The 16,373-nt window shown below is 25.4% G+C and overlaps 1 protein-coding gene across 1 annotated transcript in view; it reads left to right on the forward strand.

Annotated features, from left to right (window-relative positions):
- Nucleotides 1-16,373, forward strand: part of LOC100202217 (transformation/transcription domain-associated protein) — a 102,887-nt gene that overhangs the window by 10,330 nt on the left and 76,184 nt on the right. Inside the window, exons 8-19 of the mRNA XM_065810760.1 lie at nucleotides 4,633-4,689; nucleotides 9,046-9,204; nucleotides 10,101-10,178; nucleotides 11,753-11,841; nucleotides 11,939-12,035; nucleotides 12,110-12,248; nucleotides 12,612-12,838; nucleotides 14,299-14,355; nucleotides 14,430-14,521; nucleotides 14,604-14,697; nucleotides 14,766-14,886; nucleotides 15,084-15,167. Coding sequence (XP_065666832.1) covers nucleotides 4,633-4,689; nucleotides 9,046-9,204; nucleotides 10,101-10,178; nucleotides 11,753-11,841; nucleotides 11,939-12,035; nucleotides 12,110-12,248; nucleotides 12,612-12,838; nucleotides 14,299-14,355; nucleotides 14,430-14,521; nucleotides 14,604-14,697; nucleotides 14,766-14,886; nucleotides 15,084-15,167 — 1,294 coding nt within the window. The remainder of the gene's footprint in view (nucleotides 1-4,632; nucleotides 4,690-9,045; nucleotides 9,205-10,100; nucleotides 10,179-11,752; nucleotides 11,842-11,938; nucleotides 12,036-12,109; nucleotides 12,249-12,611; nucleotides 12,839-14,298; nucleotides 14,356-14,429; nucleotides 14,522-14,603; nucleotides 14,698-14,765; nucleotides 14,887-15,083; nucleotides 15,168-16,373) is intronic.

Consider the following 16,373-nt stretch of genomic DNA (forward strand, 5'->3'; position numbering starts at 1 on the left):
TATCTTACTTTTATCTTTCTGCTAGTTTAAAAGTTAAAAAATGATAAAAATTAGCTTAACCAAAATCGCTTAAAGTGTATGTAAATCGCTCTATGCGTAACGCTTTAAAATAAGGCCTTGTATGAATATATATATATATATATATATATATATATATATATATATATATATATATATATATATATATATATATATATATATATATATATATATATTTCGGCTCACTATATGAGCCGAAATATTACTTAAAAAAGAAATAAATAGTATGATACCGTATATGATGTTTTAATGCTTATAATATTATTACACATACTATTAAAGATGTCGCTTAAATTTTATATATATATATATATATATATGTATATATATACATATATATATATATATATATATGTATATATATATACACACATACATGTATGTATACATACATACATACATGCATACATACATACATATATATGTATATATATATATATATATATATATATATATATATATATATATATATATATATATATATATATATATATATATATATATATATATATATATATATTAGGGTGATTCTAAAAACAACTTTTTTTGAAATTGTTTGCTGCCACCCCCTAAATGTGTTTTATGCATGGCGCTCTATACTGAAGGCCTATTCATTGCGCAACCGTAAGCTGTGACTGGGGGCCTATTATTTTTACGGATTATCAGCAACTCCTCTATAAAATTATATTTTGGAGTCAAAATATGACTCATAATGAGTTTAATTAGTTTATTTAGAAATATTTATATTAAAATGTAATTAAAAGTTAAAGTTTCATATAAAAAAAAAAATTAAAACAAAGAAAATATTTGCATATATTTTAACAACAACAGATACAAATCATTCTTTTCTAAACAAATTTATGATAACTTTAAAACTTTTAATGCAGGTTCTTTATTAGATCTTGGTGTAATTTGTGCACAAAAATTGTTTAAAAATATAGTAGCAAGTGTGTTGCAATGTTTTTGATTAATTTCAAAATAGTAAAATTCAGAAACTAACAAAAAGATGTCACTTAAGGACTTACGACAAACTTTATCTTTTATCAAATGGAAAAAGACAAAGCAAAAAAACCCATTGGCAAACATTGTCTGGTGGAATTTTAAGACCACCACGATCTATAGACTTGAGGTACTCACCAAACTTTTCATAATAAAGTAATGTTTGATTGAACAAAATGTTTTCATTATATTCATTTCTACATACATAACCAGCAATATAAATCAAAGACATTTTGGTAGTATCGGAAATTGATGACTCTAGTTTTTCTAAATTGTCAAAAATTTCACTACCTGCTTCGCATAAAACATGTACAAGAAGCACACTCATGACCTGAACTAAAATCAAAAGAATCTATGTCAATATTTAAAGATAACAACAGTGATGTGTGATTTATATGCAATTTTTCTATAACTTGTTCAACATTTATAAAGTAGGCACCTCCGGAACCTTGTCTCAATTTTCCAAATACTTTTTCTAACTGGTCACTTGTAAACATACCAAGAAGAACATAATCATGACTTGTTGCTAATAAATATTTACATAGCTCAACAATACCACAGCAAGTATGGTGAATTGATTTTGCAGTGTCATTAGATAACTGCTTCACTCTTTTGCCATTTTTACAACACATTTCAAGAGCCATATCACTAAACTGAAGTAGAGTATTAGGACGGCAATCATCAGGACTACAAATAGGTGCTTCTAGTGGATCATTGTGTCTTACATCAGCTCCACAACCTTTCACATTCAAAATTTTCCACCAGGCTATAACTTTATTTATAAATATCGCAGTATCCTTAGAATTTTAAATTATTTGAGAATAGGTCAGCAAGGCATGATATGTCTTATCTGAAAAAACTTTAATGCAAGTAGATGCATTTTGCCTTTCAATTGGCTTGGGAGCTATTGCAATTTCATTCAAGTCTGACAATTTGAGTAACTTTTCTGATTCAATTTGATATAAGCATTTAAGGTGCTCCCATTTAGCTGTTCTTTGAATACCATTATCACTGTACGCTAGCTCCCCAGTTTTTTCTGTAAGCCATAAATTCCTAATGTTTTTCAAAAGATGAACAAAGTCAAACAGTAAATACATCCCATCTTCCGTTTTCCAAGGTTTTTTTGGAATAGTATGGTATAATTTAAAAAATGCTTGGTTTACTCGATTACCATCACAGATAACAACTTTTACATCGCCAGATGATGATTTTATAAGTTTTATGCTGGAGTTTATTTGTTCAAACAGAAAATTTGAACTTAATTTTGAAATTGAAATCATCTTGTACAGAAATTTTGGACCATCTTTGAGACATACTATCATAATTCCCAAAACAGTTTTAGCCAATAATGATGGATTATCTAAAGATTTACCAAACAATGTTCCACCATGGTAAAGCATCATTTTTTTGACATATACTTCATCATGAATAATTATACAAATTTTTTGTTTTTCTTCAATGATTTTGAAAACTGAGTCTAAAAAAATTAGCATCATCAATTTTGCAAACTTTTAATGCTATGTATTCAAAGTACTAACTGGTGGCAATTGAAAATCATTTCTTAGTTTATTGTATAAAGCACGAGATGTTAAAAAATATTCAAAACTACGTATAATTGTATCTGATTCATTTTTTTTTTTTCCAATAAGTTTTGCAAACATAACTGATATTTGTTGCTGAATAATGTTTTTCTTATGATCTATTTCCATGACATTTAAAAAATGTAGTATTTCCTCAAACTTTGACCAAGAATCAACAATATTTATACGATTTTTACACAAACTTTTTATAAAACATTTTATTCCACAATGAAATGTTTCAAAATGTAAATTCTCAAAAATTTTAACAAGATATTAAGGAATACCATCATAAAACGTAATAGATTGAACATTAATTGTTTTTTCAATCATATATGCTATTACTGAAACTGAAAAAACCCTGAGATTATTTAAAAAAACATTTTAAAAATCAATATATGTTGCTGTATCAGCCAATAAAAAAGTGCTAAGTTCATCAGTTCTAACATTTCTAACAATGCTTAAAGATTTCAATGTTGTGCGATGGCGCTGTAATGGAGTAGGTATTTCACTTGAAGGTATTCCTAAGCATACAGATGGTGCCATTTTCGGTCCTTGTCTTCCTTGAACAGTAACTTTTTCAAAAACTGTTGGCCAATGTAATTGGCAAATAACAGTTTCATCTGAAATTAAAAGATTAGAATTTGGAATACTTTTTATCCAAATATTTCTTTGTTCTTTGTCTTTAGGAAAACGATAAACTGGTATTTTTTCAAAGCTTTTATTATTTTTGATACTTTGGTAATTAGTTTTGCAGCCATATACACAACACTTTTTTGGCATCTATAAAGTATAATTATTTAAAAGAATATAAAAATATGCAAACCATAACATAAGATTTTCAAACACTTTTTTGTCAAATATAATAGATCATTATATATAACTCCTAACACTCTAAGGAGTTTACAAGTAAGTAAAAATACAGTGTTTTAAAATTATTTACAAAAATTTATAATTTAAAAAACATTAATAATACAAAGTTATTGGAAATATAAAATAATTAACAAGATTAAGTTGAAAAAGTTAAAAATTCTCTAGCAAGTTTTTCAATGTGAGCTTTTCACCTTTGCAATTTTTAGAATATTAAAATAGGCCCCCAGTCACAGCTTATGGTTGCGCGATGAATAGGCCTTCAGAATAGATCGCCTTGGTTTTATGTAATATATTAATACTAAATTTAAAAAATTTGTGAATAAAAAAATTTTTTAGGGGTTGCTCAAGACCCTTAAACATTAGACAGGTCCCAAATATTTAAAAAAAAAAAGTTCTTCAAAAGCATATCATGTTGGGTCTCAAAAGAAGTGAAATTTTATTAAAATTTCAAAAATAATAAAAAAAATTTATGGAAAAAAAAACTGTGAAAAAATGGACTATTTTATTTTTTGTTAAAAAATGATAGTTTTTAAACCATTTAATTTAAACTAGTAATTTTTATATAAAATTATTTTTTAATTTTTTATAAAATTTCACTTCTTTTGAGACCCAACATGACATGCTTTTGAAGAACTTTTTTTTTCAAAATATTAGGGACCCATCTGATGATTAAGGGTTTTGAGCGACCCCTAAAATTTTTTTATATTCAAAATTTTTTTAAATTTAGTATTAATTTATTACATAAAACACATTTTGGGGGTGGCAGCAGACAATTTTAAAAAAAGTTGTTTTTTAGAGTCACCCTAATATATATATATATATATATATATATATATATATATATATATATATATATATATATATATATATATATATATATATATATATATATATATATATATATATATATATATATATATATATATATATATATATATATATATATATATATATATATATATATATATATATATATATATATAATATATATATATAATATATATATAATATATATATATAATATATATATATATATATATATATATATATATATATATATATATATATATATATATATATATATATATACACATATTTATTTATATACACATTTATATGTTTGTATGTATATGTGTGTGTTTAGATTAAAATGTTTTTGCAGTTTGTTATCAATTTCTACAAAGAATTTCACAATATTGCGGTAAGTTTTTAACTTTGATTTTTTTGACGTAACTTGTCTTCATGGATTTTACAGTTATGTCTATATCAATATTAAACATGGTCCTACATCAACTTCCAAAATATACTGAAAGTTTTATCTTACATTGTTAGTTAGGAACTTAATTATATGATGAAACTTCTCTTTTGTTTGTTTAATCAATTCAATGATGATGTAATTATGTGACATTTTTCAGCCTAGCAGAGATTACATATTTTCCTGACTGGTTTATTTAGTTCAGTCTGGTTTCTCTAGGCAACAGACTTCCTCAAAGGCTTTCCTTGATTAAAATTTTTAGATAAATTTTGTATTCTAATTCTGAAAATTACTTCAATCTCTGTCTAACTATAATGGTTGTGGAGATGAGCTATATCAGATGAGCTATATCCTTATTTTAAAGTGTTAAGCAGTACACATTTTTAGAAATTTAAAATATTACATACTTGTTTTACAAGTTACAATAAAAACTTGTTTGTTTTGTAGTTAAGTCTAAATTCTATAAGTGGTATATGTGTGTGTGTGTGTGTGTGTGTGTGTGTGTGTGTGTGTGTGTGTGTGTGTATACACACACACATATATGAATACATTGAAGTATTTGACGACCTGGAGGTAATACACTGCTTTAGAATGGTAGCCCTCCTATGAAAGTAAAAAAATTTGAATTAGTATATACAATTGCAAATTAGCTACAAAATCTACAAGAAATCATATATATGAGTGTAATAAAGAAAAAATCTATAGTTATAATTAATGAGGCCTTAAAGTTGGAGAAAACGGGGATAACCATTAATAAGAATGCCTTTGACCAAAGTTACAAAAATAAAGTTGTTCAAATGATCAAAATTACATTAATGGGGGTCATAACCCAAATCAAACAGCAGCATGACAAATAGATCAATGATCTTAGAGACCAAATTAATGGAGTAATCATCAAACCCTGGCAGCTACTGTAATGAAAATTAGAAAAGAGAGAGAGATTCGAGCTTGTTAACATCGCAATTTCAACTTTAGCCATATAACATACAAGGTATTCAAATTTTAGCAATGTTTGAACAAAAACATTCTTGAGCAAACAATCACTTTCCCCACTCACCGCAGAAAAAAACCCATCAAACACACTAGATTTATTAATCACCAATGAACCTGACAACATAGATGGTCTATATGAAGGTAACTAGCTTAGCTACACACCAGCAGGAGAAGCCCACTGCTTTCTCATGGCTCATTTGCTACAAACAACACTTCTGTTAAAGAAAAACAGAAAAGATTCATCTGGAGCAGGGCAAACTATGAAGCAATCTTAACACTAATCACATCCCAAGACTGGAGGACAGTTATCAGGTATTTCTTGACAAAATCAAAGAGTAGGTCACCCTACACATATTTTCCACCTAAACACCGTTCAAACAACAAAAACAACTTATGGAATAAGCCAGAAGTTGAAAAAGCAGTGGAAAAGAAAAGAAACCTTTAGCACAAATATTTTGCAGCTGGTAGATGGACTCTCATAGAGATTTGAGAAGTGTATAAGGCAGCCTGCAAGGAGTTAGTTAAAGATCAGCAGTTGTTAAGTACAAAAATGAAATTGCAAAATGAAAGAGTGAAGTTACTGAAAGACAACAATGGAAATCTTACAACAGACAGTCATTAAATTTCTCATTTACTTAATGTATATTTCCAGGTCTGTATTTGTTGTTGAACCTTTACATCAGATGCCAACCAAACAGAAATGGAATGTGTCCTGAGTAAAGTAGGAATAACAACTAAATCTGTTCAGCAAAAGCAAGAAGAGCTTATTGAGACATGCTCAAAAGGCTATGATAATATACATCCATAAGTTCTTTGACAATGCGCCACTACATTAGCCTGGCCACTAGCTATGATTTTTAAAATCTCTAGTCTCTAACCTATGGAAGCAAACATGACTCCTATATTTAAAAATGGAACCTTAATGAAATGCTCGAACTACAGATCAGTTTCTCTCACATTGGTATCCTGTAAGATAATGGAAAGTTTTATGCGCAAGAGAATCATGAAACATTTTTTTGAAAATAGACTCTTCACAAAATCTCAATATGGATTTCTTTCAAGGCGCAGCTGTTCAACTAATTTACTAGAGTCATGTGACATTTTAACAATAACGCTATTTCAAAATTATGTCATGGACGTAATTTACACAGACTTTGCTAAAGCTTTTGACAAAGTACCTCACCAGCGTCTTCTTCTAAAACTTAAAGCATATGGCATACACGATGCACTCTTGGAGTGGATAACAGACTGGTAAAAAAACAAAAACAGAATGTGGTTATCAGCAATAGCAAGTCTGAGTGTGTAAATGTTACTAGCAGAGTTCCACAAAGTTCAGTGTTAGGTCTACTTTTATTTCTGATATATATAAATGACCTTCCAGACAGCATGGCGCATCATATAAAGATCTACGCCGATGACAGTAAGATCTTAGGGGTCATTAAAACAGAAGATAATGCAATAAAACTATACATAGATCATGCAGTTGAATGGTCTAAGAAGTCTGCAACATTTTAACCCCAGTTCTACAATTTGATGTCTAGGTGATCTGTTAGAATTTGTGATACCAGTTTCTTGCATGATTTTTGTAATTGCTTTAGTACTTTTTCTTTGTTTTTCAACACAAATTTTGCAAATTGCCTGTTATTACGCCAAGAGATGAATTTGCAAATTCATCTCTCGGCGTAATAACGCGTAGTCTCCTACATTTTTCACTTCTTGCACTTCTTATGGCTATTTTATTTTATCAAAGTTACCTTTTATTTGCAATTTTGCAATCTTTGGAAGTGATTTGAATGTTTTAATAAAGCAGATATGAAATCTTTACGTTTGATATATCTTGAGCTTTTCGCATTTTTATGCACCCAAGTTCAAATATTTTTAGTTAGAAATATTAATTGATGTAATAGAATAAGTCACACAAACACTAGACAGTTGCCAAATTTTTATTTATTACATGCAAATAACAATTTTGCATAGAATATGAAAAAAGGTGCATTTGGCAGGTTTTTGCATATTGTAGTTTATCAATGCTAAAAAATGCCACAATTGTTTATAAGTATTACAACTTATAAAAAGAGATATAAAAAACTATTATTGATATTTAAATATTAAAAAATGTCTTGAATGGAAATAAGAATCTCTAGAATGGAAACAAATTTATTCATTTAAAATATTTAGTTGCAGTTTTTGTAAAAAAACAAACTGTAACTAATAATTTGACCGCTCACTGTAAGTTGTATTAAAATAAATTTTTATATGTTAAAGACGATCTTTAAAAGTCTTTCCTTCAGACAACCATTGTTATGTATTAAAGACAATCTTGAAAAGTCATTCCTTTAAATAACCATCTTCTTTTAAAAAAAAAAGATGGTTATTTATTCGTCTTCCTTTAAAAAAAAATTGTTGCGTATTATAATTTTTGGATGATAATATATTCAATGAATATATTATCATCCAAAAATTGCCATTTAAACTTTATATGCTATTGGTTTCGCTAATGTTGAATAGTTAGTGTTATCACAAGTTAACTTAAGTTGTTTGTAACTATTTTTTTCATTTAAATTTATGAAGCTACCAAAATGCAGAAAATTTTTAAATGGAATTTTCCACTTGTGACAAACATTTCCTTATGTAGAATTTAATTCTAAAATTGATAGTGACAGGCAACCAATGTTTCCTGAAATAAAAATAGTAATATCAATACAAAAATTGTATGATGCAAAAATGCAAAAAACTAACCCTTACTTTAATAATAATCTAAAAAAACTAATTTAAACTACTTTGAAAAAATGTTTTGCCCCTCTATGGTGCTTTGTGAAGACTGTTATGTCTTCTCAGAGCACCTTAATAACTAAAAAAGAAAAATATCTTTGATTCCCAAATTCTTAATGGACTTCCAAGACTCTTATCTCTAGGCAAAAATAGGGACTCTGGACGCTGACTTCCCACCCCTGGTTTTAACATTTCATATAGCTTTTAAAAGTTTAGTGGAATTTAAATTAAAAAAAAACAACAAAGTTTTAGTATTTGTACTATAAATCTTTGAATGTTATAATTATGCAAACAGTTTTTGTAAATGTTATAAATATATAAATAGTTTTCTTAAATATTATAAATATGTAATCAATTTTCTTTAATGTTATAAATATATAAATTATATCTTGAATGTTATAATATATAATTAGTTTTCTTAAATATTATAAATATATAAATAATTTTCTTTCATGCTATAAATATATAAATTATATCTTAAATGTTATAAATATATAAATTATTTTCTTGAAATAATAAAAGTTTTTTTTCCTTCAGAAAACACATTTTGATATTGTTGCTGTCACTGCGACAGGTCATTTACCAATAGAAAGTACTATTAACTCTCAGAATTCAATGAAGCAAGCAACTGTTACTGCCAAAGTACCTTCTTCGCCTGTAGGCCAACCAAGTGATAATTCAGCACGAACTGGCCAGGTATTTTGTTTATAGTTCAAATGCTTTTAAACGATTATGTTGTACAAAAATTTATTGTTTAAGAACTGTTAAGCATAATTAACTAATTGATTATTAATATTTAAATTATTTAATTGAATGATTTAAATTAATTATCATAACTAAAATAGTTGTTTTATTTAATTAATTATATAATTAAACTATATAGTTTAATTACATAAATAAATAAAATTAGAGATATTATTTATCTATATAATTAATTAGAGAGGCAATATTTCTCAGTTGTAGAAACGGCAATTACAGAAAAAAATCTGGTATAAAAGTCCTAATTAAATTGTGTTTATAGGTAGCTCATAAACTTAGGATGATAATATTTCAAATGTTTCACAAAAATATTTAGTCCTGATTTAAGTAAGAAACTGTCACATTAGAAATGTGTACTATGTGTTGTACTGTCTGTACTGTGTGTCCTGTGGTTTGGGACACAGACACAGTGGATAAAAGCTTATGAGAAATAAGAATTAATTACTTCATTTATATTTTTAGTACTATATTATTGTTTTATAATGTTTATATAATATATATATATATATATATATATATATATATATATATATATATATATATATATATATATATATATATATATATATGTATGTATGTATGTATGTATATATATATATATATGTTGTATAATATAACATATATATATATATATATATATATATATAATATATATATATATATATATATATATATATATATATATATGTTAATATAATATAAAATTTAATTATACATATTTATATAATATTATATAGTATGTATATGATACTGTAATAAGCTTTTTAATTTTAAAAATTTATTTAAATATAAATTCGAAAAAAATTTTGACTATACAGTTTGGGCATTTTTAGATAGTTTTGATACCAAAAGCAACAGAATCATTAAAAGTTTTAGCAGAGCTTCCAATAATTGTTGTGCTTATGTATCAGGTTTGTATAATAGCATTTTAAATCTTTATTTTAAAAAAATAAATCAAACAAGCATATTGAATGGCATTGTTATGTGATTTTTTAATCTCCGTTCTGAAATACTGTTCTGAGTTGGCGTTTTTTTTTGTTTCAAAATAGTATTCCAATTTGATTTGATTGTTAATTTCGATGAGAAAAAAATCAAATATCTTTAATAAAATGACTTATTTAGAAAATAAAAAATTATTTTAAAATGTTTACCAAGGGCCACAAAGGCAGGAGTACCAAGGGGGCCTTGCGCCCTCTCTAGATTTTTACAAAATGATCTATTTTTTTTACAAGTTAAGGATTTTGCAGTACTTTATTTATTAGTTTAGGTTTTTTTGGAGCAACATATGCAGGAAGCAGTATATGCACATGCCGAATAATAATCTAGAGTATCTATCTTATTTTTGTGTATCACTTTGTCTACACATGCTTATACATGATAATAAATTATAAAATCAAAAATCCAGATTATTTGTTGGTGTCTCTATCTCTTTTATTTGTTTAAAAATATTCAAAACACATTTGAAATCATTTTAAACCAAATTGTTGTCTGTTTCTAAGTTTATTGTTATTGCAATAAATGCAATAAGGGCGCCAGCAATTAAACTCCTGATTTTTTTGTTACAGATTTAAATAAAGCCATCTATCAAGCATGAAGTATTTAAACAAAATGGTTTTAATCACTACTTAATAGTTTAATACAAAATAAGAATTTTTTAAATGCTAATATTATATATAATTTTTCCACTAAAAATGTTACAATGTTATTAAAATTTTAAGTTTATAATTCATTTTTAACAAATCGGAGCAATATTTCAGAACAAAATATTTAATAATAAAAACATTCTTTTTAGAAATTTATGGTGTGGTAGTAAAAGATAATAATATTGCCATGAATTGTTCATAGATATAGAAAATGATTTAAACTTTATATAAAAAATAGTAATATTATAAATCAATTTTACAGAAAAGGATCTAAACTTTATATAAAAAATGTTTTTAATTAAAAACGTAATATATTTTCAATAATTTTTTACATTAAATGTAAATCGAAACAGTATTTTGGAACAGAGGGAGTATTATATTATATAAATTAAATTTTTTAAATGAACATAAAGTTATATCTATGTAAATTAACGTTAAGTTATATCTATGTAAATTAACATAATGTTATATCTATGTAAACTAACATAAAGTTATATCTATGTAAATTAGCGTTAAGTTACACCTATGTAAAAGAACTTAAATTAATTGTATTTTAGTTAATAAAAATCAATTTAATTATAAACCTGGATAATAATCATTTACTGTCAAAAATAGGAAACAGTTTTATTTACAATGAAAGTTATAAAACATTTATTGTAAATGAAGTGTTTAAATTTTTAAAATTAAAAAAAAAATTATTGTTAATAAAAAAGTATCTAATATAATATTATATAATTAATATAAATATAAGTTTCAATACAAATAATACAATATACTTTTAATACAAGTTATACAAATATACTAAACTTCATATGTTTTTTAAGCTTCATATGTTTTTTAAGTTATACAAGCAGAGTGTTCAAGGAAAAATTGAAGAATTTATACCAGTTGTCATGAAAACCATCACATTGCAACCATCCTTATCTGCAAGGTAGTTTAAACAGCTGGTTTGAAGTTTTTGCAATTAGTTTAAACAGCTTTTTTTTAATATTATTTTTTTATTTGAAATTAATTTTTTTTTTAAATAGGAGCTCTCCTCTATTCAACAAAGAAGTCTACGTTGACTTTACAGCTGCACAGATAAAAACTCTCTCATTTTTAGCTTACAACGTGAAGATATTTCAAGTAATTATACATAATATTTTAAAAATTAATTTAATGTGAATATTTTAATTTTGAAAATGAATGTTTTGTTAAAGGATTTAGTTGGCCAATATTCAACCAACATGGTTGCTGGAATGCTTGCTCTGTTTCGTTACTGTCCACAAGAAGTTGCGCATTTAAGGAAAGAACTTCTTATAGCTGTGCGACACATTCTTGCCACTGAGCTTCGATCTAGTTAGTTTTCATGTTGTTTTAATTTTATGTAGTATAAAATTATTTGTTAAAAACATAATTAAAAGCAGTTAGCAAACTTTTTTTCTTTTCAATGCAGCCAACATAATTGCATCACATTTTTACTGATCTAGCTGATGTTCGATTGCGTATAAAAAGAGAGCTAAATTATTTACAATTTTAAAATTGTTTGCCATTTTAGTTTCTTTAAAATTTTTTGTCATTAGTTTCTTTAAAATTGTTTGTCATTAGTTTCTTGAATATTAATTGAATAGTTTTGTAATCTTAGAATTAAAAATAAGAAGTTATTATAGTACTATGTTATGAAACAGATTGCTAAAAAAAGTACAAAATTTTTTCGTTTAGAATTTGTTCCTCATATTGAGCAGTTCTTTGATGAAGATGTTCTTATTGGAAGTGGATGGACAGTGAATGAAGCTTTAAGACCGCTTGCTTATAGTACTTTAGCTGATTTTGTTCATCATGTTCGCCAAGTTCTTACCCTCCCAAATCTATCAATGGCTGTGCAACTATTTTCAAAAAATGTTTATGACGAATCCCTACCACTTAGTATACAAAGAATGTCATGCAAGGTAAATTTTTAAATATCTTTTTTTTTCAAAATTTTTAAACAGTTTTTTAAACAATTTGTATAATCATTAGCTAAGTATTATTAAATGAAAAATAAACTAACTATAAGCTAAAATTAATAATAAATATAATTAATAATATAATTATACCAAGTAATAGTTATATAAAATAATAAGAGTAAATAATGATCTTAAAAAAAAAAACAATAAGTTTATTACATAAATTAAGATTATTCTTAAACCCTATCATTTACATCATAGAAAAAATTGAGGATAAATTACTGTTAGATAAGAATTCCAATAAAATTTCCTGTTTTAAATAGATAATTTGTTGCTAAATAGTACACAATGTACAGAAATATATGTATCCAATGTACACAAGTTAAGTGATTATTTGACAATATTCTTTTGCATACTTTACTTTTATTGATTGACAATTTTTGCATACTTAAAAAAATTTTTATTTCTGCCATTAGATGCTTTCTCCATTTCGTTTTTTACATTTCATTCAGACCTGATTTCCGCTTTGGATTGATTTTTTTTTAAACATAAATAAAGTGAGAATGTACATAATAAAGTGATTATTTCACAATGTTCTTTTGCATACTTTACTTTTATTGATTGATTGACAATTTTACATACTTTTCAAATCTTTTACTTCTACCATTGCTTACTTTCTCCATTTCATTTTTTACATTTCATTCAGACCTTATTTCTGCTTTGGCTTGATTTTTATTTCTCAATATGATTCTTTATTATCTTTCAATTTCTAAATTTTGCATTCATCTATTTTCTTCAAAATTTTTTAACAAAAAATGTTTTATAAAAAAATCATCATCATCATCATCATCATCACATCATCATCATCATCATCATCATCATCATCATCATCATCATCATCATCATCATCATCATCATCATCATCATCATCATCATCATCATCATCATCATCATTTAAATAATTAACATTTCTTGTGGATTATATCAAATATTGACTTTCTTGTCCTAACCCTTGCCCAAGCTTATACTTAGTGTCCAGTTCGGGTCTCAATTGTGTTAAAAGCTTATGTTTTATTTCCATATTTTACATCATAACACATCAGTGTTTATATTGTGTTTTGCAATGCACCATTATTCTTCTTTTTTTTTTTACTTTTCTTTAAGCGTTTCAGATTTTCCTCACTGGGTAATGTTAGCAGTGGTTTTTTTTACACTTTTTTTGAACAAAAAGTTTGTAAACAATTATAAAACTTATAAACCATTTGTAATATTTTATTCTTTACTAAAATAAGATTAAAAAAAAAATTCAAATATACAAATACTTTATCGATTAGCTGTAATGAAACTTTCTTCATATTTAGTTTTATTGATTATTTAATTTTTAGTTATTTTAAGTTTATGTATAACTATAAAAAATAACAAAAAATTTATTGTTTTTATTATTTATTTCTAAACTGTTTTAGCTTCTTCTAAATCTTGTGGAATGCATTCGGCAGAAAAGTGAAGAATCCTCTGTCAATGTAATCTTCTTTTTTAATGATGATTTTATATAATAATCAAAGCTAAACTTTAAGTTCTTTTTCTAATTTAAAAGGGTCGCGAAATATTGATGAAAATGTTAGAGGTGTTTGTTAGAAAGTTTCAAACAATTGCAAAGTATCACATACCTGGAATTATGAACAAATGGTTAGTAGGTTTTATTGGCTGGAAAATTATGGACAACTTTTTTAAAGTTCAACTTAAAGCTTGTTGTATCAACTTGATTTAGTGAGCCTGCTATAGAGCCTCCTGTCGGAAAAGAGATTTCTAATTTCCCTCCGTCACCTTCAATAAAAGATGATGATATTGATGAAGATTCTAAAGTATGTTTTATTAATTTGTATGATTTATTTTTGATTAAAAATATTTTTTAATTCTACTTTTTTAACAGAAATGTACTGGTACAGCTAAAGACTCTTTTTCTGTTCCTGACTATAGAGAGATGGTTAAAACACTTGTCTGTGGTGTTAAAACAATTACTTGGGGTGCTGGTTCTTGCAAATTGCCTGGAGGTATTTAATCTCTAATTTTGTAAAGGTTAGAACAAAGTAACTGCATGAAATTTGTTAGTTAGAAAAATAACTAAAAGCAACAATTGTAATATATCAAATAACATAAAAGATTTATGGCAAACAACAAAAACAAAATTTAATTATAATTAAGCCTAAACTATGTTACACAAACTTTTCAAATATTTTCTACTTTTTAGATATAACTATTTCAGTGTATCCACAAGGGAACAAAGTTTTTTTGCCTTCAGAGACAGAGATATTTATACGTTTGTTGAAATATGGTAAAATTGTTTTTTTAAATTATAATTTTTAAATTATCATGAAAAGCATACAATGTTAAGTATGATCTCATGATGAAATTTATTGCAACTTTAGATAAGAACCAATATTAATAAAGCATCATTTAACTGACCAATATTAAGAAGCAACATTTAACTGACTAATATTAAGAAAATAAGACTGCCTAATAATTATATTTTTAATTGGCAGTTGTTAATTAACATGCTTAACCAGTTGTTGATTAACTTGCTTAACCAGTGGTTGATTAACTTGCTTAACCAGTTGTTGATTAACTTGCTTAACCAGTTGTTGATTAACTTGCTTAACCACTAATCTTGCTTAACTATTAATCTGCATAAGTTGTTTATTTTGCAAAAGTTTGTCAATTTTAGATCACTATAAATACTTGAAATAAGTTTATAAAAATGTAGACTGCCATTTACTGAAAAAAATGTAGACTGCCATTTACTGAAAAAAATGTAGACTGCCATTTACTAAAAAAAATGTAGACTGCCATTTACTGAAAAAAATGTAGACTGGCATTTACTGAAAAAATATTCCAAAGGATCCATACTTATTCTTTAACAAATTAATTTTTAAAAATTGAAAAATCCTGATTTTTTTTTTATAATACTATAACAATATTAAATCGTTATACATAATGTTTAGCTTAAAGTTTTACTTAATGTTTTGCTGTTTATATATTCTGTTAATTTTTCATAACATAATATAAAAACTACCGGTAAGTTAACAAACATTTCACTTTTTTGCTATGAAGATGTTTATAGTTTTCTTAAGATAAACTTTATCAAAGATAAACTTTATCAAAGTTAGTTGTTACTACAATAAAGATATCATCATGGGTTTATTGAAATATTTTTATTTTATTTTATTGAAAAATTAGTCAATTGAACATAAAGTTGATCAAAGTTGGTTGTACCTACAATAAATTATCATCATGGATTTATTAAAATATGTATGGCAGTATTATTATCTAGTCTTGCAATCCAATATTTTTATAATGAATTGAATGCACTTAAGATTTCTATACAAATGTATATATATATATATATATATATATATATATATATATATATATATATATATATATATATATATATATATATATATATATATATATATATATATATATATATATATATATAGATCTATAGTTTGTTGGCTTTAGGAAGAGCAAAAGGAAAAAA

The sequence above is a fragment of the Hydra vulgaris genome, chromosome 11 (assembly GCF_038396675.1).
Source record: "Hydra vulgaris chromosome 11, alternate assembly HydraT2T_AEP".
NCBI classification, from domain to species: domain Eukaryota; kingdom Metazoa; phylum Cnidaria; class Hydrozoa; order Anthoathecata; family Hydridae; genus Hydra; species Hydra vulgaris.